The sequence below is a fragment of the Loxodonta africana genome, chromosome 23 (genome assembly GCF_030014295.1).
Source record: "Loxodonta africana isolate mLoxAfr1 chromosome 23, mLoxAfr1.hap2, whole genome shotgun sequence".
NCBI classification, from domain to species: Eukaryota; Metazoa; Chordata; class Mammalia; order Proboscidea; family Elephantidae; genus Loxodonta; species Loxodonta africana.
In genome coordinates, this window is record NC_087364.1 from 14,899,411 (window position 1) to 14,921,405 (window position 21,995).

General features: G+C 38.2%; 1 protein-coding gene across 8 annotated transcripts in view; it reads right to left on the reverse strand.

Moving 5' to 3' along the window:
• The window catches only part of PCCA (propionyl-CoA carboxylase subunit alpha), a 535,620-nt gene that overhangs the window by 330,853 nt on the left and 182,772 nt on the right, over nucleotides 1–21,995 (reverse strand). For 7 of the 8 annotated variants that reach the window (XM_064275261.1, XM_064275259.1, XM_064275262.1 and 4 more), the window contains one exon: nucleotides 5,029–5,065. In XM_064275261.1, coding sequence (XP_064131331.1) covers nucleotides 5,029–5,065 — 37 coding nt within the window. Of the gene's footprint in view, nucleotides 1–5,028; nucleotides 5,066–12,743; nucleotides 12,945–21,995 lie in introns of those variants that run through there. The other variant, XM_064275265.1, reaches the window with a different exon arrangement.

The window sequence follows — 21,995 nt, forward strand, 5'->3', positions numbered from 1 at the left end:
ATCACCCTAAATGGAAAGAGCCTGAAAACATTCCCACTGAGATCAGGAACCAGACAACGATGGCCTTTATCACCACTCTTATTCAACATTGTGCTGGAAGTCCTAGCCAGAGCAATTAGCCTAGATAAAGAAATAAAGAGCATCCAGATTGGCAAGGAAGAAGTCAAAGTATCTCTATTTGCAGATGACATGATCTTATACACAGAAAACCCTAAGGAATCCTCCAGAAAACTACTGAAACTAGTAGAAGAGTTCGGCAGAGTATCAGGATACGAGACAAACATACAAAAATCACTTGGATTCCTCTATACCAACAAAAAGAACATCGAAGAGGAAATCACCAAATCAATGCCATTTACAGTAGCCCCCAAGAAGATAAAATACTTAGGAATAAATCTTACCAGAGATGTAAAAGATTTATACAAAGAAAGCTACAGTACACTTCTGCAAGAAACCAAAAGAGACTTACATAAGTGGAAGAACATACCTTGCTCGTGGATAGGAAGACTTAACATTATAAAAATGTTTATTCTACCAAAAGCGATCTATACATTTAATGCAATTCTGATCCAAATCCCAAGGACATTCTTTAATGAGATGGAGAAACAAATCACCAATTTGATATGGAAGGGAAAGAGGCCCTGGATAAATAAGGAATTACGGAAAAAGAACAAAGTGGGAGGCCTTACTTTGCCTGATTTTAGAACCTATTATACCGCCACAGTAGTCAAAACAGCCCGGTACTGGTACAACAACAGATACATGCACCAGTGGAACAGAATTGAGAATCCAGGCATAAACCCATACACATATGAGCAGCTGATATTTGAAAAAGCCCCAAAACAATTAAATGGGGAAAAGACTCTTTTTAACAAATCGTGCTGGCATAACTGGATATCCATCTGCAAAAAAATGAAACAAGACCCATACCTCACTCCATGCACAAAAACGAACTCAAAATGGATCAAAGACCTAAATACAAAATCTGAAACGATAAAGATCATGGAAGAAAAAATAGAGACAACGTTAGGAGCCCTAATACATGGCGTAAACAGTATATAAAACATTATAAAGAATGTAGAAGAAAAACTAGATAACTGGGAGCTTCTAAAAATCAAACACCTACACTCATCCAAAGACTTCACCAAAAGAGTAAAAAGACTACCTACAGACTGGGAAAAAGTTTTTAGCTATGACATTTCTGATCAGTGCCTCATCTCTAAAATCTACATGATACTGCAAAAACTCAACTGCAAAAAGACAAATAACCCAATTTAAAAATGGGCAAAAGATATGAATAGACACTTCACTAAAGAAGACATTCAGGTAGCTAACAGATACATGGGATCATTAGCCATTAGAGAAATGCAAATCAAAACTACAATGAGATTTCATCTCACTCCAACAAGGCTGGCATTAATCCAAAACACACAAAATAATAAATGTTGGAGAGGCTGTGGAGAGACTGGAACACTTACACACTGCTGGTGGGAATGTCATATGGTACAATCACTTTGGAAATCTATTTGGCGCTTCCTTGAAAAGCTAGAAATAGAACTACCACACAATCCAAAAATCCCACTCCTTGGAATATATCCTAGAGAAATAACAGCCTTTACACGAACAGATATATGCACACCCATGTTCATTGCAGCACTGTTTACAATAGCAAAATGCTGGAAGCAGCCAAGGTGCCTATCAATGGATGAATGGATAAATAAATTATGGTATGTTCACATAATGGAGTATTACCCATCAATAAAGAACAGTAATGAATCCGTGAAACATTTCATAACATGGAGGAATCTGGAAGGTATTATGCTAAGTGAAATTAGTTAGTTGCAAAAGGACAAATATTTTATAAGACCACTATTATAAGAACTTGAGAAATACTTGAAACTGAGAAGAAAACATTCTTTTGTGGTTACAAGATGGGGGAGGCAGGGAGGGTGGAAGAGGGGCATTCACTAATTAGATAGTAGATAAGAACTACTTTAGGTGAAGGGAAAGACAGCACACAATACAGGGGAGGTCAGCACAATCGGTCTGAACCAAAAGCAAAGAAGTTTCCTGAATAAAGTGAATATTTCAAAGGCCAGTGTAGCAGGGTCAGGGGTCTGGGGACCATGGTTTCAGAGGGCATCTAAGTTAAGTGGCATAATAAAATCTATTAAGGAAACATTCTGCATCCCACTTTGAAGAGTGGCATCTGGGGTCTTAAACACTAGCAAGCAGCCATCTAAGACGCATCAATTGGTCTCAACCCACCTGGATCAAAGGAGAATGAAGAACACCAAGGACATAAGGCGATTACGAGCCCAAGAGACAGAAAGGGCCACATGAACCAGCGACTATATCATCCTGAGACTACAAGAACTAGATGGTGCCCAGCTACAACCGATGATTGCTCTGACAGGGAACACAACAGAGAGCCCCTGAGGGAGCAGGAGAGCAGTGGGATACAGACCTCAAATTCTCCTAAGACCAGACTTAATGCTCTGACTGAGACTAAAGGGACCCTGGTGGTCATGGCCCCCAGACCTTCTGTTGCCCCAGGACAGGAACCATTCCCGAAGCCAACTCTTCAGACATGGATTGGACTGGATAGTGGGTTGGAGAGGGATGCTGCTGAGGAGTGAGCTGCTTGGATCAGGTGGACACTTTGAGACTATGTTGGCATGTCCAGCCTGGAGGGGAGATGAGAGGGTAGAGGGGGTTAGAAGCTGGCGAAACGGACATGAAAAGAGAGAGTGGGCTGTCTCATTAGGGGGAGGGTAACTGGGAGTGTGTAGCAGGGTGTATATGGGTTTTTGTGTGAGAGACTGACTTGATTTGTAAACTTTCACTTAAAGCACAATAAAAATTATAATAATAAAAAAAAAATGAAAAAGGGGTAAGCACAGCATTGAGACACTGAGAGAAGAAAGCGAAATGATGACAACTGGTGAGAATCCCACCATGATTAAGTGGTTATTATTTTAAAGATCACAGATTATAAAAAAGGTGAAGGAAAGACATGAAAACTTGAAAAGCAGTCTGAACCCGGCCATTCATATGAAGGAAATGCTCGCGATTTCAAGTGTATCATACCAATGTGATCCTGTATTCTTGAATCCTTTTTTATTTCTCTAAATTTCTCCAAATAAGCTGAACTCTTCATCTACCGTATGTTGTTTTGTTAGCTGCAGTGGAGTCAGCACGACTCCTGGCGACTCCACGTACCCCAGGGAACAAAAGGTTGCCCGGTCCTGCACCATCCCCATGATCAGCGGTGGATAGGACCTCTGTGATCTATTGAGTTTGCACTGGCTGATCTATCTACTTCTGAAAATCAGACCATAAAAATCTTATGATGTTAATAATATTTAAACTAGAACTAGAAAGGAGAACTGTGAAATTTAAAGGTATATGATGGGGAAAAAAAAAAACATTTTAGAAAACCCTCCCCAAAAGCCAGCAGCGCTGTTACACGCCTCATAGACTATGAGGAATGCCAATGGTTTTGAGCCCACGATATAAGCTTTCAGTTGATCATGAAGTAAACCACAGAATCTGTTTCATGTAGGTAGGATCAGTTCCTTCAGCATCTAGCATATCTTCCTGTGAAATTAAGTACTTAAATGCTTTTTTTTTTAATGATGATAATTAAATAACTAGTAATGAAGCCAAATGCAGTGAGATCAGTTAGACTCTCTATAACCTTTTCTTAAGGAGCTCTGGTAGTACAATAGTTAAAGCACTCAGCTGCTAACCGAAAGGTCACTGGTTCAAACCCACCAGCCACTCTGAAGGAGAAAGCTGAGGCAGTTTGCTTCCTTAAAGATTTACAGCCCTGGAAACCCTGCAGGGCAGTTCTGCTCAGTCCTATAAGGTCGCTATGAATCAGAATCCACTCAACTGGAATGGGTTTTTTGGTATACCAGTAAGAGAAACTGTTGCAAAACAAATACACACTTAACAATAGACAAAATCCAAATAATTTAGCCAGACCTAACTACAAACAGGGATGCAACAAGCCAAAAAGCTTTTCAGACCACTCACTGAAGAACTGCTAAGTTAGCCTGTCCCGTTTGCAATGAATATACTTATTGACGCAAGTGGTCACTTTCATATCACAACTATGAAAACTTTGTCAAATCAAATGTTCTTCAAGTATATAAAATAATTCTAAATAATCAACCCTCATGAGGAAACAGGACTAAAGAAATATTAATGGGGAGGATGCTGTAAAGCTTGGACCTAGGACTCTTGAAATGCTAAGAAAATGCTATGAACCCAGCACTATTATCTCTCATATATCTACAAATATTTGTGGAATGTATGCAGATGCTGATTTGATTAGTAAAACAAAGTTATTTCATAGCAATCCTAACTCATAATAACAGTATACCCTTATGTAGTTTCTTAATTAGCAGATAACTGAAGATACAATAGCTGTCATGAACATCAGAAATATTTTTTAAATTAAAAGTTGGGAAGCACTGCCCAAGTACAATTATACCTAAAACTGCCAATTAAGGTGGTCATTAAATTGTCCTTCAGTTTAACTTTTGCACCAATTTAAACTACTAGGTTCTATTTCCATATTCTATTTTCTCTTTCCTAGCAAGATTGTTAAACTGATATTTAACATCTTGGGAAAAGGTAAAAACTCAGAGAACCTTTTCAAATATATCTTCATTTTAATCACAAATGACCTTAACTTTAGTAAGATACATTCAACTATGTACATATAAATTTACATTATATTCAAGTTCAAAAACTTTTAAGACAATTCCTTCTTTTAATTAGCCAGTGATTTTATCTTACAAAAGAGCTATAATTAAGGTCACATTATCCTTTAAAGTCTACTTTAATAATTAAAAAAAAATAGAATATGTTTATTCAGCTGATCAATTCTTCTAGAGTGATAATCAGAAACGTAAACTATTAAAATATGATTTGCTCTATAGGAGTTACTTATAGGTTTAGTTAAGCGTATCTGCTAAAAGACATAGAAACCCCACCAGACTTAATTTAAGAACTTACCAATTTCCCTTGCAATTCTGACGGCTTCATCTGCATCCTGTAAAGGCAGGAAACGAGACTCAACATTAATCCCATCAGCCATTGCACAATGTCTTTAGGGCAGTCATATATTGCACTACTGTCTCCTCTGATTCATTTAATGTTCAATTTTACAACCTTCTAACCCTTTTCACTTAGAGAAATGTAAAATTAATTCCATAAGTGGAATGTAAATTCTACCTCATCGTTATTATATTAAGAAACTCAAAGCAGTTTGAAATGAGCTGGCAGGAAACACCACCAGAATTGCCAAATGATTTGGTGCAGTTGGAGGAATTTAATGGCAGAATTTAGAAGTTTACAATCAATACTGAATCATAAATCAGATCATTAAAGCTTGTCCACAGCCAGCTTGTTTCTGTCTCTCTGATATTTATGTCATGTTTTCCTAGATTCTGTCAGCAGGGGGAGTTGATTGTCTATTGTTTGGGAGAAACTCAATAGATTTTTCCAGAAATCACAAAGTAAAATTCCAGTATCTACAAGAATTACTAATGGGGGGCGGGGGGACCCCTTTGGTAATCTCCATTACCCTTTCTTTTTTATTTCATCTTTTTTTTTTTCCAGGTACATACTTAATCTTTGCCGGGTACATCTTTTTACACAAATTAAAAACTTAACATCAACGAACCAACTACAGAAATAAAAATTCCAAAAAGCCACAGGAAGAAAACATCCTCCGAAACCGTACAAGCTGAGAGTTTATCAACATAAAGATTAGTTATTGCTCAACATCGCCAAGCATAGCTTATGCCCTAGGCAGCTACAAGGAGAAAGTTTACCTTGAATAGAAGGGTTTCGCTGATCGTTAACTCCCACCTCACATACCCAACATAGGAAACAACATTCCACCTTTTCGTACGTAAGAATAAAGAAGCTGTGAAGATGTTCAATCCAAGCCTCCTTCTAAGTTTCTGAATTATTTTTTTATGATTCAGTGACACAAACTAAACTATCACAAGGAAAGACAATGTTTTAAAACCACTAGTTATTAAGTATACTTGAATTTTTGGAAAATGTCTTAAAAACGTTAAAGTGAAATCAGTATTTTTTAAGCTAATACATTTTAAATGTTGAGAACAATCATGTCAGAATCCCCCACCCCATACACGCACATGCAGGGGGAGGGGGGTGTTTATATCTGGTTCATTTATGTCTAAAAAAAAATCTTCCTTACAAGTCTTCAGTACCTAATAACATTCCCTGAAGAAGGAGGCTGGCAGGGGAAGTTGTCAGAAAAATTTAATTTCCTTTCATTAGCCAGTCTGCTCCACAAATAGGTGCTTGTTAAGTTCAAAGCAGTCCTGAAAGCAACATCAGTTTCAAGTCTTTTTCAACTCCAAGCAGTCACATCTGCTAATGAGATTTTCCAAATAACAATTGTTCTCAAGTCAGAGATAAATCTATACCTCCCACCCTACCCCTACCCTCCAAAAAAATCAAGGTTTACTGCTTTATTACACCAAATTTTAGCTTAAAGGGATAAAATCCATGAAATGGGTCATTTAAGAATGTTAGCAACTTCCACACATTGAGTTTGAAAGTTCTTTGTTCGACCCACTGACAGTTATTCGAGAATACTTCCCCTTAATAGCCTCTCAGTCAGGAAGTGTTAAACCTGCCAAATGCGGACAATTAGAGCCTCTTGAACAAAATACAGGAAGAGTGATGACTGATGAAGACTTGATTATAATAAGCCTAGAAAGAAACTTTTAACGTGTCTTGCCATTCAAACATGTAATAGTATACTTGCAAAAGATACTCTGAGAAAATAAACTGCTGTCTAAAAAGTTAACCTTGAGAGACCTAATAGGCAAGTTGTAATGGATAATTCATAGAGTTCATCACAGATATTTTGTTTTATATATATGTGTATATATATATATACACACCCACAAATGTTATAGATGTGCGTGTATAAATATGTGTGCATGTGTGTGTAAACATATATATATATTTATATACTTACACAAAGCAAAGCCTTTTAAGATTATTTAACTACTACAAATTCAACCCTTCTATAAACTGCCACGAAACAACCTTGTCTTTTAACTAATCCATGTGGTTAAGTCTTACTGTGAAAACAAAATTCTACTAAATGAACTTCAAAGCAAAATCAAACTGCCTTAAAAATTAACTTTTTGCTGTCATTCATTCATTCCAAAAAATTTTATTGAGGACTTATGTACTAGGCATATTAAAAACTCTATTATGAGTTTCAATAATAAACTACTAAATACACTCAGCTCCAATACGCTCTTTTAAGACATTTAGTTTTATTATCAGGCTATATAAAATTACTGTTAAAGAGATTTAAAAAAAAAAAAAAGAGCCTCATATAGTTTCATATTCAATGGCACTAATTCACACGTACTGTATAATTTCCCTATAAGCCTACAGGTAGAAAAAAAGAAATTTTAATAGAAGCCTGAATCAACCAAAAAGAAGGCCAACAATCATTAGGAAAAATGGGGAAAGGATTAAGTTAGAAGTTCACAGACAAAGAAAGCCAAAAGGATAATATATGAAATATATTTAACCTTGGCTATAACTACAGAAATGCAAATTAAAACAATGAGATACCATTTTTCATCTATCAAATAAGTGAGCCACAAAAATACATAAGACCTAACAAAAACTGTGTGCCTTTTCCACAAGTCTCAATTATTTGTCAATACACCACAGCACACCTGCCACTGAGGCAGCAAATTATACTGAATAAGAGCATAGGCCCTGGGGCCAAAATGCTTCAGGGCTCTGTCTTAGCCATCTAGTGCTGCAATAACAGAAATACCACAAGTGGATGGCTTTACCAAAGAGAAGCTTTTTCTCTTATAATCTAGGAGGCTAGAAGTCCGAATTCAGGATGCCAGCTCCAGAGGAAGGCTTTCACTCTCTGTTAGCTCTGAAGGAAGGTCTTTGTCATCAATCTTCCCCTGGTCCAGATGCCTCTCAGGCGCAGAGACCCCAGGTCCAAAGGATGCGCTACTCTCCTGGATCTTATTTCTTGGTGGTATGAGGTCCCCATGTCTCTCTGCTCGTTTCTTTTATATCTCAAAAGAGATTGGCTAAAGACACGATCCAATTTTGTAGATGGAGTCTGGCCTCATTAACATAACTGCCGCTAATCCCATCTCGTCAGCTTCAGAGGGATAGGATTTACAACATACAGGAAAATCACATCAGACGACAAAATGGTGGACAATCAGACAATACTGGGAACCATGGCCCAGCCAAATTGATACACGTATTTTTGGGAGAGACAATTCAACCCATGACAGGCTCCAACACTGGCTCTGTGACTACGAACAAGCTACTTACATGCCTCTCTGGGATTCAGTTTCTTCATCCGTAAAATGGAGATAATAACAGACTCTAGCTCATGGGACTGAGAAAATCAACTGAGTTATGGCTGAAACGCACTAAACAGTACCTGGTACACAGTAAGCAATTAAAAAATGTTAGCAATCTGTGAGAAAATTGGTAGTCTACCACCCCAAACTACCAAGTTTGTTGTTTCCTGCCTCAGTGGCTGCATCCTGTGGTCACTACTCATCCTTTGAAGCTGTAAAATACACAACTAATACCAGCACTACAAAACTGCAAACCACGTACACTGCATCTCCTATAACCCGCTGGATCACATGATCTGTGTATACATTATTGCAGGTGGGCAAGGAAGGGAAAGAAAAACAATAGCAAAGAAAGGCAAACTCAAATAGCTCGCCCCAGATGCTAAATACCAAAATATTTCTACAGAGATGCTAGTGACAAATACTGATTACCACCCATAATTCCGACTACAATTCTCCCCTCTGGCTTCCTACAGCACACCACGTGGAGTCGAGTGGACTCTGGCTCATATCGACCCCACGTGTATCTGAGCAGAATTGTGTTCCGTGGGGTTTTCAATGGACAGTGTTTCTAAAGTAGATCACCAGACCTTTCTTCCGAGGCATCTCTGGGTGGACTCAAACCTCCAACCTTGAGGCTACCAGTTCACTGGGAGCGCATTAACCTTTTGCACTGCCCAGGGACTCCAGGCCTTATCACCCCTTGCTTGTGAATTCCCATAATGAGAATCCCACTACTCTTTCATATGGGAAGCTACTTAGGAGTTTACTTTCCTCAGTTGGTTCTAGAAGGGAATCTGTGATTATTTTTGAAAAAGACAGATCACTGCTTCAAAAGATTGTTAAGAACTGTATCTATACACAAGAAGCATCCTCGAATTATTCTGCATTCACATATAAAATTTAGCAAAATTTTAAATAATCCTGGACTCAGGAAATGAGTTGCAGCTGATTGGGTTTTCCAGATAATTCAAAGTTAGGCAGGCTACTCTTTCTAAAAGTTAGGAATTTCCATACAATTGGAAAGACAGCATAGTAAACATACCTGGATCTATAAACGAACAAAGCCTCTGAGCCATTATCAGGAAAATCAACCATTATTTTTGGTTTGTTGTTGTTAGGTGTTGTCAAGTCCATTTTCAACTCATAATGATCCCATATGACAGAGTGGAATTACCCCATAGATTTTTCCAGGCTGTCACTACTGAACCAATAAGCAACATCACGGTAAACGGAAAAAGTATTGGAAGTTATCAAGAATTTCATTTTACTGGGATCCACAATGAATGCCCATGGAAGCTGCAGTCAAGAAATCAAATTAAGTATTGCATTGGGCAAACCTGCTCAAAAAACCACTTTAAAGTGTTAAAAGTTAAAACAAACAAAGATGTTGATTTGAGGACTAGGGTGCACCTGACAGGAGCCATAGTATTGTGAATTGCCTCATATGCACGCAAAAGCTGGACAATGAATAAGGAAGACCGAAGAAGAATTGATGCCTTTGAACTGTGGTGTTGATGAAGAGCGCTGAATATACCATGGACTGCCAGAAGAATGAACAAATCTGTCTTGGAAGAAGTACAGCCAGAATGCTCCTTAGAAGCAAAGATAACAAGACTTCGTCACACGTACTTTGGACATGTTATCAAGAGGAACCAGTCCCTGGAGAAGGACATCACGCTTGGTAAAATAGAGGGTCAGCGATGGACATGTTATCAGGAGGGATCAGTCCCTGGAGAACGACACCACGTTTGGTAAAGCAGAGGGTCAGAGAAAAAGAGGAAAACCCTCAAGGATATGGAGTGACACAGTGGCTCCAACAATGGGCTCAAACACAGCAACAATTGCAAGGATGGCATAGCACTGAGCAATGTTTCATTTTGTTGTACATAGGGTCACTATGAGTTGGAATTGACTTGACAGCACCTAAGGACAATGATCTTCACAGGAGCAGATGGCCAGGTCTTTCTCCCATAGAGCCACTGGGTGGTTTCAAACCCCCAACCTTTCAGTTAGCAGCCAAGTGCTGAACCGTTGCACCACCAGGGCTCCTTATTTTTGGTTTAGCCGGAGAAAAAATATATATAATGTTTAATATTGTACTTTCAAATTACTAGGGCACAGCTTTTCTTTTCTTTTCTTTTTTTTTTAATGATTCTCTTGACACTAGCTTCTTTATTAATTTGCCTCTTCCCGCTAAAGCAAGAATGCCTTTTTAAAAATCTGGTTAATTAGGTAATAAAAACAATTATTGCTTTAAACGTACACTGCATAATTTTCAAAACTCATTTAAATACATTACCATACTCTGCTCAAGGATGTAAACAAGTATTACTATTTGCTCTTAACAAACTAAGAATTCTGAGAAGTTCAAGGAGTTTCTCTGAAAATTGGTATGCTGGTAGGGTATTGCAACCAGGTACAGCAATACAGTCACTGGGAGTCCTCCCTCAGCTTCACATCTGACATTTAATAGATCACATAATCCTAGAGACTCAATGTTGGCCATGTGTCTTAACACCATCTACTTTGCTCCATCCCAAATGCATTCGTCTAGGGCCCTGTTGTCTTGCCTGGTTAAAGGAAGATTTGCCCACGCACATCAAATTTTACACTGCTCCAAACTATTTTCACAAAACAAACCAAAATGGGCTTTCTAATTTCACAATTTTATCATGTTAACTCGTCTTCAAGAAACCATTCAAAGGCTCCCAGAGCCACAAGAATAGCCTCCAAAACCAGGTGTATAGCACAGAAACCAAACCAAACCCACTGCAGTCAAGTTGATTCCAACTCATAGTGAACCTGTACGACAGAGTAGAACTGCCCCCATAGGATTTCTAAGGAGCAGCTGGTGGATTCGAACTGCCGACCTTTTGGTTAGCAGCCACGCTCTTAACCACTAAACCACCAGGGCTCCACAGCATGCAAAGCCATGCATATCTGGATCTTAATCTTCTCTCCAGTTTTTCTTTTACCACAGCCCCTCAGAGTACATACCTGCAGCATTCTCAAGCTTCCTCCTTGTCTCTGCTGCAAATTTTTGGATAACACGTTTTCAGTGGGGTATAGCTGTGGCTCCACCAGCAGCCTCACTTTTTAGCTAACTCTCCATTACCCAGACCTCAGGTCTCACGTAGGTATCACTTACACTGGAAGATCTGCCAGGACACCCAAAAGCTGTATTGGGCCCATACACCCTGAGTGTAAGATTATTGCAATGCATTAAATTGTCTGTCTACTTTCCAGTCTACCTACGGGACAGTCTATGATAGGTCCAGAAGGAAAACTGTTTCAGAAGACTACTTAAGTATTATTGCACGTAAGTGTTCTAAGATTGTGGTAAAACAGTTCCATATAACATCCATACAATGTTCTAAACATTCAAATGGGAAAAGAACAAAGTTTTAATGAGAAATGTAGCAAATTGAAACCACATTAATTTACTCAAGTTGGTGGTCAAGATTACCTGGAGAAAAAAAAGTAGAATATAATAAATATAGTTGCTGGGAAAAAGAATTTTGTCTTTAAAATACCACGGGCTAATTTTAAAGAACCCTGTGGGTGAAAAAAAAAAGATAGAATTATCTATTATTAGCACATACATTCTTTTCATGCAAAACGATTGCTAATTGAGTTGCTAAAGCCATATGATATTCCAAAATATGTATATTATTTATTTGCATCAGTAAACCTCTATCTGTATAGATACTTTCTCAAAGGTAATCTACCCAATAAGTTTAAACTATAAAATTTGGAACTTAGTGGTTCCAGATGAATGTGGAGTTACTGCACTAGAAATATAAATTACTAATCAAATTAAAAAGATATACATGTATACATGGGTTGTGGGTTATACATTATATACATATACAGCTTCTTGCAAGTCTCAGAAATAACCAAAGGCAAATGAGAATTAAAACCAGTACTAAAAAGTATTTTCCCAGAGAAACGAAAGAACATTTCTCAAAAATTCTTTCTTAATGCTTACCTGGAACCACAACTTACAGGTTCAATTGTGGCTTAACAAATTAATTCAAATAATACCTGATTCGTACTGTGTATGTACCATGGTTAAAGTTAACACAGATAATGACAATCTATCATTATTTGAGAGTGTAATCAATTCTTAGAAATCGCCTAATGCATATAAGAAGACAAAATTGATAAGGGATTTCTTTTCTTCTACTTTCTACTTTTCTGTATTTACTAGAATAGTTTGCAAATCTAAATGCCAAGAATAGTCAGGCAGATTGTTAAATCTAGTGCCCCTGAAAATGTTGCCAAGATAACCTATTGAAAAAACAAAACCAAGTTTATTACCTACTGCAGTAAGGGATGCCATCACTGTGAGACAATCTTGGAGGTTCTACTGAGGTTTATTCAGAACTAGCTAATAGCCACAGAAATTCTAGATTCGGAAACGGCATGCTCCTCGGATGGCCACTAGGCATTCCATTTGGAGTCTCCCTTGCGATGGGAAGTAAGTCTCACAGTGGGTTGAGCTCCAATTTCCTTTTCAGGAACCCTAGGAATGAAGAATCCTTTCATTTTCTGATTAGATTTGAAAACTTTTATTATTAAAGGACACTTCCTTATCACTAACAAAATGCCCTCAACATTTTTTGTTCTAAGTCTGTAAGACAAAGCTCATAGGAAAGAAGAAGACACACATAGGAACTTTAAGTCCATCTTCATGCTGGCTCTAGGGGTCAACGAATTCAGAAAGTTTCATCAGACTGGGATCCAAAAAGGACAAAACTTGCATTGGGACTCATACCATCAAAACCTTAAGACTTTCCTGTATCTTGTTCATGGCAGTCTAGGCCTGGGAGACATCCCCTCTCGAAGCCTTAAATACACAAGCAATTACTGACTGTCAGATCTGCAATTGGAGATGGCCAACCATTACGTAGGGGACCCAAGGTACGAAGTACATAAACAACACATTTGATGTGCCATTGCAAAATTCTCATGAGTATACCTCAGGTTAAGGCCTGTGCTTTCACAGAGTTAGACTTACATTCCTTACATGCATTAATCCTATAACTCAAATTCATGTTTATTCTCAATAAATACCATGATTTTATCAAGGAAGATTTAGAATTACACTAAATTTGGGGGGAAATGTTTGATATGAATAAAATGGTTCAATTAAGATGCACCTTAGGGGAAAAAAAAAAAAGGAAACCCTGGTGGCAAAGTAGTTAAGAGCTACAGCCACTAACTATAAAGTCAGCAGTTCGAATCTACCAGGCACTTCTTGGAAACCCTATGGGACAGTTCTACTCTGTCCTATAGGGTCGCTATGAGTCAGAATTGACTCAAAGGTGGAGGGTTTTTTTTTTTTTTTTTTAGGAAAAAAGCAGAAGCAAAATCTTAAACACTCAATGGCCTCCATTTTTTTATTAACATGAGGAAGTTTCCAAGAAAATTTCAGATTCCAAAATTGTCTCCTTGATAAAATGATAGACATATAGACCAGTGGGATAGAATTGAGAGTCCAGAAATAAACCCATATACCTATGGTCAACTGATTTTTGACAAGGGTGCTAAGTCCACTCAATGAGGAAAGAATATTCTCTTTAATAAATGGTCCTGGGACAACTGGATTTCCACATGCAGAAGAATGAAGCTGCATCCATATCTCATGCCATATACAGAAATTCAAAATGAATCAAGTGCCTAAATGTGAGATCTAAAACTATGAAACTCTTAGAAGGAAAACAAGGGGTAAATGTTTTAGGGCATAGTTTTTTAACAATGGATTCCTAGATATGACACCAAAAGCATAAGCAGCAAAAGACAAAACAAATAAATTGGACTACATCAAAAATTAAAAACATTTCCGCAGCAAAAGACTTTATCAACAAAGAGACAACCTACAGGCTGGGAAAAAATCTGGGGAACCATTATCTGATAAAAATTTAATATTCAGAACATATAAAAAATTTCTACAAATGGAACAAGAAAAAGACAACCCATACAAAAAATGGGAAAACAACTTGAATAGACATTTCACCGAAGAGGATATTCGAATGGTCAATAAACATATTAAAAGATTCTCACAGTCATTAACCAAACCAAAGCTGTTGCTGTCGAGTCAATTCTAACTTATATCAGCCTTATAGGACGGAGTAAAAATACCCCACACGGATTCCAAAATGCTGGTAGATTTGAACTGCTGAACTTTCGGTTAGAAGCAAAGCTCTTATACACGGATTCCAAGATGTTGGTAAATTTGAACTGCTGAACTTTCGGTTAGCAGCCAAGCTCTTATCCACTGTCCCATCAGGGCTCCTCACAGTCATTAGTTATTCCAAAAAAGCCTACTGCCGTGGAATTGCTTCCAACACATAGGGACCCCACAGGACAGAGTAGAACTGCCCCACAGGGTTTTCAAGAGTGTAAATCTTTAAGAAGCAGGCTGCCACACCTTTCTCCTGTGGACCTTTCAGTTAGCAGCCAAGTGTTTTAACCACTGTGCCACCAGGGCTTTCTCCATTAATTATTAGAGAAATGCAAATCAAAACCACAATAAGATAACACTTTACCCATACTAGAATGGCTATGATCAAAAAAAAAAAAAAAAAAGAACAGGTGTTGGCTAGGATGTGGAGAAACTGAAACCCTCCATCCACTGCTGATGGGAAGACAAAACGCTACAGCCACTGAAGAAAACTGACAGTTCCTCAAAAAGTTAAACATAAACAACCCAAGTATCCATTAACAAATGAACAGATAAACAAAACGTGGTATATACATACAATGCAACACTACTCAGCCTTAAAGAAAACTGAAGTCCTGATACATGCTACAACATGGATGAGCCTCGAAGACATTATGCTGAGCAAAAGAAGTCAACCACAAAAGCACAAATATTGCACAATCTCAGGTATATGAAATGACAAGAACAGGTAAATTATATAGAGACCAATGGTTACTAGTGGTTACGGGGGGAGAGGGGATCACTCCTTGGGAAGTAGTGAACTTTTCTGCTTGGCGATGGGAAAACTGGCATCAACTATGGGCAATGGTAATACAACCAGACTAAAGTAACTGTTACCATTAAGCTGTACACTAGGAAAAATGGGGGGGGGGGGGGGGAATGGCAAATAAAGTGTTTTATATACTGTTAAAACAGCAGCCAGAAATAAGAAAAAAAAAGCTGTGCCTGATGATACTACTTAAACCAAACCCAGTATACTGGAAACCCTGGTGGCGTAGTGGTTAAGCGCTACAGCTGCTGACCAAAAGGTTGGCAGTTTGAATCCGCCAGGCACTCCTTGGAAACTCTACGGGGCAGTTCTACCCTGTCCTATCGGGTCGCTATGAATCAAGATCGACTCAACGGCAGTGGGATGATACTACTTAGGTACAACTAATATACTTCAAGGGATTAATTTTCTTGGTTCATGGGTCTATCCCATCAATTGGCCTAATGTTGTTTTTAGAGTTTCTGTTCTACATCCTAATTTGATGAGTGGTGCCTGGTATCCTAAAAGCTTGTGAGTGGCCACCCAAGATAAAACAATTATTCTCTACTTGCCTGGAATGGCAGAGGAAGGAAGAGACCCAGGAATCAGAGAAGAAAATGGACTGCAGACTTAATTACTTCCAAAAACTACTACCTCCATCACCTTAAGACCAGAAGAAATAGATGGTACCTGACTACCATTATTGAATGTTTTGATCAAAGAATTAACAGATGGAATCTGATCAAAAGGAGGAAAAGTGTAGAACAGAACTTCAAACTCACATGGAAACCAAACTTACTGGATCCATTGAGACTGGGGAAATGCCTGAAACTAATGCTCCAAAATAACCATAAACCATGAACCAAAACTATCCGATGAAGCCGTCATTAAACTAAACAACAGTTTGGCCCAATTAATAAAACTGTTTGCCTCAAGCACAGCTCTTATAAAGAATTATCTATTTAAGCTTAATCTGACAACTGTTAATTTAAAGCACAGATGAGAACTTTAAGGGGCAGAGAGCCTAAATTAATGGTAATGAACCAATATGGGTAGAGACAGTGAGAATGGTGACACAATGTGAAGTATGTAACCAATGTCATTGAACTGTTCATACAGAAGTTGTGAACAGATGTATGTTTGGTTGTGTATACTGCCACCAAAAATAAATATATATTTTTTAAAAAGTTAAACATAGAACTGCCATATGGACCCAGCAATCCCAATCCTAGGTACATACCCAAAACAACAGAAAGCAGGAATGCAAACAGATACATGTACACCGATGTTCAATGCAACAGCATTCATAACAGCCAAAAAACGGAAACAACCTAAATGTCCATCAAGAGATGAAGGGATAAATAAACAAACTGTGATATATACACACAATGGATTACTACTCAGCCCTAAAGAGAAATGAATTCCTGATACATGCTACAACATGGATAAACCTTGAAGACCTTATGCTGGGTAAAATAAGTTAGTAAAAATAGGACAAATACTGTATGATCCCACTTATATGAAATATCTAGATTAGACAAATGTATAGAGACCAAAGTTTATTATGGTTACCAAGGGAGGGAAAGAGGAGAGAGAGGGAGTCATTGCTTAGGGGGCGCTGAGTTTCTGTTAATGGTGGTGGAATCATTTGGAAAAGGAGAGAGGTGATGGTTCCACAACACAACGAATATAATCAATGTCACTGAACTGTACAAATAAAAACAGCTGAAATGGCAAATGTTTTGTTATAAATGTTTTTACCACAAAAAAAAAACATAAGAAAGACTAAGTTCATAGGGAAGAGGACAGGCAGAGAAAAACATCAAACGAAAAATGTGGAAAGCTGAAAACTTCCTTGAACCTGATGGTCTTTATCCTACCTCTTCTACCATCTTGTGCTTCTTCAATTCCTTCTACCCTTATCTCTTCCTTTGACCTGCTTGTTCCCCTTCTCTACTGACTGACCCAAAACCCTGAAAAGCTACATTACCTCTTAAAATAAACCCCTATCAGAATATGGCAACTCCCTTACAGGTAGTTTTCTTTTCACATAAGCATTTTTATTATTCACAATTAGTGAATAAATCAACCATCAATAAAATAAATCAGCAGTCAATATTGATGCAGAGGTAATAACACATGTAAAATCTACTAAGTTTTTAAGTTTTTGGTCATCTCACAGATTAAAAATTATTCCCTAACTTGAAACATTTGGGGGAATCGGAATCAGAATTTGGTAAGCACCTGCCCTTTGTGTCCACATATGGAGTATTTGGGATTTAGAAGCATTCTAATAGATTCAGAAAAATGACTTCTCTTGAACACACTAGAAGGCTAAGCTATTGGTGTCTGAGAAAATACAAACTTCAAAATAAGAGACATAAAACCAAAAAACCAAACCCAGTGCCGTCGAGTGGCTTCTGACTCATAGCGACCCTATAGGACAGAGTAGAACTGCCCCATAGAGTTTCCAAGGAGCGCCTGGCAGATTGCAACTGCTGGCCCTTTGGTTAGCAGCCATAGCACTTAACTACTATGCCAGCAGGGTTTCCATAAGAGACACAGATTTATAAAAAGGAATGGAAAAGGCATTAAGGCAGAGGAATGGCAGGGCTAGAGAAACCAATAAAGTACGAGTGCCTCAGTCCATGCCCAACATGGCACAGAGAGCCTTCTGCCACTGGTAAGACGGTGAGACAGCACCAGTGGGAAATGTTTTCTGAGTTTCAAAGGACTGATTAACAACGTTGAAGACTACATTGTTACTAGCTTCTACAGAGTTGGCCCCAACTCATGGCAACCCCAGGCACAACAGAATGAACACTGCCCAGTCCGGTGCCATTCCCATGACTGCATATGGATCGAACCATTACGATCCACAGAGTTTTCATTGGCTGATTTTCAAAAGTAGGTAAACAGGCTCTTCTTCCTAGTCTTAGTCTGAAAGCTCCACTGAAACCTGTTCGGTATCATAGCAACATGGAAGCCTCCACTGACAGACAGGTGGTGGCTGTGCATAAGGTACACTGGCCAGGAATCCAAACCAGCTCTCCCACATGCAAGGCGAGAACTCTGCCACTGAACCACCAGTACCCTCTTGAGTACTGACAGCTAATGTATATTAAATTCAACTAACATTTATTGAGTACCTGCTATGTACAGCCTCTGTTCTAGGTGTTAATATACAACAGTGCATAAAACAAACAAAATCCCCATCCTTACAGAAATTTCATTCCAATGGGAAGGGCACAGACAACACAAAGTAAATACAATGAGAGAATTATATGGTAAGTTAGAAAGTGATCCATGCTACAGAGAAATTAGAGGAGTGAGGTGGCTTAAGCAGTTTGCTATGTGCTGATAACTGAAAGGCTAGCAGTATGAACCCACCCAGCGACTCAGTGAAAGGAAACACCTGGCAATTTGCTTCCATAAAGATTACCAAGAAAACCCTTTGGAGTAGTTCTGCTCTGTAACAAACACATGGGGGTCACCATGAGTCGGGACTGAACTGACAGCAGCCTTACGGCTGAATTAAAGCCCTGGTTTCATTCTGAACAGGGAGCCGTTGTCAACGACTTTCTAAAACCTATGCAAGATACACAGACATTTACAGAGAAATTGAGAATATTCTAGGAATGCATAACGCAGGGTCCCCAGACTTATATCAGTTGTTTCATATTGCTAGTAAGAACCTCAGATAGAAAATATGGGATGAAAAGGGAAAAGATGGAGATCCTGAGAGTACCTTGGAACCCCAAATCACATGGGAAACCAGAGAGGGTTAGAATCACTGTAAATAATGAACTAGGTCTTTTGAAGGCTATCATCAAACTATTTCCTATGAAAATAGACTGGTCTCTAATCCAGTTGTGCTATAAAAGAAAAGGATGAGTCTATTGGAAACTTCGGAAATACGCTCTTTAATACTTTCGGGTACATTCAGGAGTAGATCCTGAGCAGGTGTGAACCGAGCTCTCTCCTCGTTTTTTGTGAGCAGCCTTGAGCCAACCAAAAAAACCAAACCTGTTGCTTTTGAGTCAATTCTGACTCATAGCAACCCTACAGGACAGAGTAGAACTGCCCCATAGGGTTTCCAAGGAGCCCCTGGTGGATTTGAACTGCCGACCTTTTGGTTAGCAGCTGTAGCTCTTAACCACTACACTACCAGGGTTTCCATACATTTTGAAAGAGTCTACAAACAAAAGCAGGTTAAGACCCAGAATAAACTGATGGCCTCACAGTTAAAAATAGATGCTCCCACTCCAGTAATTAAACACCAGCGTCTTTTGCTAATAACACCTTAGATACTGTAAACAGAAAAAAACATTAAAAAACAGTTGTGTGTTAGCCAAGAAAACAAAGGAAGAAATACAGTGGGCAATGTCACAACAACAAATCAAGCACCCAATTTCCCATTTTACTTTTAAACCCACAAGGAGAAATTTCACTATTTATTAACGGACGAGTGACTGTTTTATTGATTTTTTTTTATAGATACTATAATATTAACCTTAAATTCTGTTATTGTTACACAAATTCTCCCTCAGAGCCAACAAACTACTTAAGAGATGGGTGTCTCTAATGTCACTCACAATTCCCATGTCCTAGCCCACAACTGTCACCCTTGACCCTTTAATCAAGGAACATTCCTTCTTCCTATTGGACACACTAACAACTAACTGAATAAGAAAGAATCTACTGTTTGCTTTATAGTGCCATCCAAGGCATGAAAATTAGTCTCTACCCATCTGCAGCAGCAGAGGAAGGACAGTTAGGAATAGGAGAAGGATATGGAATGTGTGGCTAATTGCCTCAAAGAACAACTGCCTCCTTTGCCATGAGACCAGAAGAATTGGAGGGTGCCTGGCTAGCATTACTGAACATATTCATCAAAGATTCTATAGAAGAATTCTGACCAAAAGGGGGAAAATGCAGAATACAATTTCAAATTCTCATGGACTCCAGACTTCCTGGATGAACCCATGCAACTATTATCCTGAGATAATCTTTAAACCTTAAACCAAAAATATACACTGAAGTCTTCTTAAAATCAAACAATAGTCTAGCTCTGCTAGTAAAAAAAAAAAGTCTGTCTTAAGAATTATGCTCTTTTAAGAACTATTTGTATGGGATCAGAGTGACAACAGCAACTATCAAAATATTAGATAAGAACCTTAGGAGGCAGTGAGTTTATGTTAATGGGGGAGAAACAACTCAGAAACAGAGGGTGAGGATGGTTATACAACTTGAAGAACGTATCAATGTCAATGAATTGTATGTGTATAAACAGTTGAATTGGTGCAGGTTTTGCTGTGTATCTTCTCAGCAACAACAAAATTAAAAAAGAAAAGAATCTACTGTGCAAATGGAATTCCCAGATCAAGTGTTCTCCTGATTGTCTCTTCCTTGAAATCTCTGAGGACTCTCCTATTCATAGTCAAGCTACAATTAATTTGAACTGTGACTCATCAATACCTTTGTGACTATATTATAAGATCTCAAAGCGGCTGAATTTGTCAGGAGAAAAAAATTGCCATTACGCTGGCAGAAATATTAGGGCTGAATAGATCAAGGTTCATGATGACCCATCCAAACCAGTACCCAAACTTGGACAACTCTAAAACAAGATGGTAAAGAAGACTAAAAAACCCAATAGCTGAAGCCCTAAAAAAGAAAGGATTTGTCACACTTTGTAATAATCCTTCCAAATGGTATCTGCTCCTAGGTTCTCATAGCTGCATTCATGTACCCGTTGGGATACCAATTTCTTCTTTACCATTTCCATTTTTTTAAACATCAAAACATAAATATTTAATAATTATACACATAAACAAAGGAGTACAAAATTTAAAACAAGAGTGAAGAAAGAAGTATTTGAATATTTGTGACACTTTCCTTACATTCTTTTTTTTTTTTAGCTCTCCATTCTCCCTTCCCCCCCAGCCTCTGGTAACCACTAATCTACTTATGCTTCTATACATTAGTCTTACTTTAAATATTTCATGTAGGTGAGATCATACAGTATTTGTCATTTTTTGTCTGGCTTATTTCATTTAGCATAATGTCTGCAGGGTCATCCATATGCTATCATCTATCACCACTTCTCTTTATGGCTGAATAATATCCCATTATATTTTATACACATACATACACACACCACATTTTGATCATCCATTCATCTGTTGGACAACATGGTTGTTTCCATCTTTTGGCTACTGTGAATGCTACAGTGAAAACTGGTACACAAGTATCTATTTGAGTCCCTACTTTCTAGTCTTTGAAAGCATATACAAAGGTAAAAATACCTAGGAGTGTTATTGCTGGGTCACATGGCAATGATATGTCTGACCTTTTGAGGAACAGCCAAACTTTTCCACAATGGCCACACCATTTTACATTCCCACCAACAAAGCACAAGACTTCCAATTTCTCCACAGCCTTGCCGACACTTGTTATTTTCCATTTTAGAGGTAATAGCCATCCTAGTGGGTGTGAGGTAGAATCTCATTATGGTTTATTTTTATTTTGGGTGAAAATATATACAATAACCAGGGTTCCTTTATTAGTCATAAGGAAAATGCAAATAAAAGTAAAT